Source organism: Orycteropus afer, unplaced genomic scaffold, assembly GCF_000298275.1.
Source record: "Orycteropus afer afer isolate SDZICR_OR568_19922 unplaced genomic scaffold, OryAfe1.0 scaffold00130, whole genome shotgun sequence".
Classification (NCBI taxonomy): domain Eukaryota; kingdom Metazoa; phylum Chordata; class Mammalia; order Tubulidentata; family Orycteropodidae; genus Orycteropus; species Orycteropus afer.
Window position 1 is genome coordinate 3,480,688 of NW_006921717.1, and position 3,178 is coordinate 3,483,865.

Genomic DNA, 3,178 nt, shown 5'->3' on the forward strand with positions numbered 1-3,178 from the left:
GCGGGGGGTTTTGCTGGCGTCTGCGCGTGGCTGAGCGGGGTAGGGCTCTCCGAGATGGCCCTGGCTGACAACAGATCCCCCGGGTGGGTGGCCGGGACTCGGGTTGGCGGTCGCGCGCGCCCTCTGGCGGCCTGATGCTCCCGCTCTTCTACGCAGGGATCCGAGTGCCAGACCATGGGGCGGCTGAGCCGAGAAGCCTGGGCCCAGCGCCTGGGCGCCTTTCGGGCCAGCCCGTCGGCTTTCATAGCAGGCCCCGAGGGTGAGGGTTTGGGTCGCGACCTGCTGAGTGACCTGCGGAGCGAAAAGCTGAGCGAACAGACCAAGGTAGGCCCCACACGCGTTCCCTGCCCTGCCGTCTGGACTTCGTGCCCTGACCCACATCTCTCTCAATCCTCCAGGTTTCCTTGCTGGCTCTAAGCTTGGAGTTCCCAGCCCAGCTATGGCCCGATGCGTCTGCGGCAGAGGCCGCTGCTACCTCCCTGCTGGACACCCTGGTCCTCCTATCCCCACGGCCCTCAGCCCTCCGGCGGCCCCTGCTGCTGGCAGCCACCACAGTCCTGGTGGCAGGAGGCGCGCTGGGCCCCACTTCAGGAGCCTCTGGCCGTCTTCTGCCCTTGCTGCTAAGCCTGGCCTCCGGTCGAGGTCCGGGGCGGGGCTTTGGCCCGGCCTCAGAACAGCGCCCTCTGCAGGTCACAGCGTGTGAGTGCTTGCGGGAGCTAGAAAGCTGTCAGCCGGGGCTGCTAGGGGGCTGCCTGGGGCTGCTGCAGGGCCTGCTGGGGCCGGAGGGCCCGGTCCAGCCACTCAGCCTGCTGCTTGCTCTCGTTCTGCGCAATGTCTTGGTGGCACAGGCCAGGACTGGGGCCAGCCTGCAGGGCCTCCTTACAGGCGGGGACTGCCCCACGGGGGATGGCCCCCGGCCCTGGGACTGGACACTAGCCAAAGAAGGGCACGCCCACTTGCTGCCCCAGGCCCCCAGCTGGCCTGCAGCTGAGGAGGGGGAGTGTGGCCTTACGGCTCTAGAACCCAGTCCCGAGGAGGCCCGGGAACTGCGGGCCACTGTGGCTCAGCTCCTGGACGCGTCCTATCTGCTCACTCCTGTGGCCCAGGCCCAGCTTCTGTGGCTGCTGGGCTGGGGCCTTCGAGGCCTGCGGGGCCAGCCACCAGCACTCTTCAAACCGCAGCTGGTCCGGCTGCTGAGTACAGCGCAGCTCACGCTACTGCACGCGGTTCTGGCGCTCAAGGCAGCCTTTGGCGAGGCCCTGTTCACAGCCCAGGATGAAGTCTTGCTACTTCACCGGCTCACCATGGCTGCCCAGCACCCGGCCCTGCCCCCACCCACCCACCTCTTCTACCTGCACTGTCTCCTGAGCTTTCCCGAGAACTGGCCACTAGGCGCTGCGGGAGAGGAGACTATCCCACTGCTGCTAGGGCCCCGGCTGTGCCAGGGCCTCCTGCCTAGTCTTCTGCAGGAACCCATGGCTCTCCTTGCCCACCTGCACTTTCTGTGCCTGCTCTGTGCAGAGGAGGAGGAGGAGGAGGAGAAAGGTCAGGTTCAGATCCTGCGGCGCTACCTGGACGAGCTGCTGGCTGGCCTGCGGCAGAGGGCTGCCCTGGCTGGGGGCCCCCGGGCCTCTGCCGCGCTCTGCTTCCAGGCCTCATACCTGGTTTTCCGCTGCCTGGCCAGGCAGTCCACAGTGCTGACTTCTCTGACCCACGGACTGGCCCAACTGTACCAGGCCAGGCCTGCCCTGGCCCCCCATTTTGTGGACTTCTTGGATCGTGTGGGCCCTGAGCTGGGGGAGCCCCTGAGGGTGTTGTTGCGGCAGGAGGTGGTGTTGGGGACGGGCAGGGATGGGGCCCTTCGCTGGCACCTGCAGATGCTGGCAAGGGTGGCAGACAGGGATGCCCAGAGCCCCACGCTGCGGTTCCTGCAGACTGCAGCCCGCCACTGCACAGACTGGGGCCTGCAGCAGGCCCTGCTGCGGGTCTGCCGGACCCTGCTGCGAGCGGGGGTGGCGGGTCACCTGGCGGATACGCTGCAGGCGCTGGCTGGGCAGCTGGAGGACCCTGACTGTCGAGACCACGCCCGCCTCTACTACTTCCTCCTGGTCCACCTGTCTGGGCCCAAGCTGGGGGCAGCCCTGGGCCCCTCGCTTGCCACGCCTGCACTGGCCTCCTCGCTGGTGGCCGAGAACCAGGGCTTTGCAGCAGCCCTCACGGTCCAAGAAGCGCCGGCCTCCTTGAAGCTGAGCGTGGGGCCCCGCAGGGTCGACGGTCCAGGCCCGGTGCTGCAGCTGCAGTTGGAGGCGCTCCAGCCGCTGTACTCCTTGGAGCTGCGCTTCGGTGTAGAGGCCCAGGTCTACGAGCCCCTGGGGGCCGTGCACGTGCCTTGCCTGCACCCTGGCCGCCCTGCCCGCCCTCTGCCCCTGCCACTGCAGCCCCGGCGCCCGGCCCCCGCGCGCCTCGACGTCAGCGCCCTCTACACCACGCCCACCGGCCGCACGTGCCACGCCCAGCTGCCCCCCCTGCAGGTGAACTTCTCGGACCTCTTCCTGCCGTTTCCGCGGCCCCCAGAGGGGGCAGAGCGGGACTTCTTTGAGGAGCTCTGGGCCTCCTGCTTACCGAAAGGCGCTGAGAGTCGCGTGTGGTGCCCTCTGGGACCACAGGGCTTGGAGGCCTTGGTGTCCCACCACCTGGAGCCCTTTGTGGTGGCCGCCCAGCCCCCTGCCAGCTACTGTGTCGCCATCCGCCTGCCGCCGGCCTCCAGGTTGTTGCTGCGGCTGGGAGCCGCCCACACAGACGGAGTCCCTGTGGCCCTGCGGACTGACGACTGGACCGTGCTGCCCCTCGCGGGGGACTTCCTCCGGGGGTTGTCGGCTGCGGCCTGAGCCCGTGGGAGGGGCAGCTGAGGGGCCGGCCTTAGCCATGTGCGTCCTTTCATAAACCTGCGTTCACCAGCGCCCCTCCCTTGCCGTGTGATCTTTTTGACCCTGGTTACGGCTCTAATAAGACAGCTTCCGGGATGGTGGGATGCGCCGAATTCTCCAGAACCCCCATCTGGGGCAGAGAACAGCCTGCCTCTTCAGTTCCCCCACAGGCGACGCAGCAATTCAGGACCAAGGCTCCAGCGGGAACTTGGGCTTCCTGGCTTCTGGACGGGCGCTTCTTCCAACTCTCA

At 68.0% G+C, this 3,178-nt stretch overlaps 1 protein-coding gene across 1 annotated transcript; it reads left to right on the forward strand.

Moving 5' to 3' along the window:
* Window positions 1-174: 174 nt before the first annotated feature.
* AP5B1 (adaptor related protein complex 5 subunit beta 1) lies at window positions 175-2,888 on the forward strand. The gene is made up of 2 exons (XM_007944963.1): window positions 175-324; window positions 399-2,888. The coding sequence occupies exons 1-2, from the start codon at window positions 175-177 to the stop codon at window positions 2,886-2,888; spliced, it is 2,640 nt and encodes an 879-aa protein (XP_007943154.1).
* The last annotated feature ends 290 nt before the right edge of the window (window positions 2,889-3,178 follow it).

What these genes read in the sequence shown, in the direction of transcription:
- AP5B1 (XM_007944963.1), top strand. Translation starts at nt 175, where the DNA reads ATGGGGCGGCTGAGCCGAGAAGCCTGGGCCCAGCGCCTGGGCGCCTTT. An exon ending in AGCTGAGCGAACAGACCAAG is followed by an intron (nt 325 to 398) that starts GTAGGCCCCACA and finishes TCAATCCTCCAG; the next exon opens with GTTTCCTTGCTGGCTCTAAG.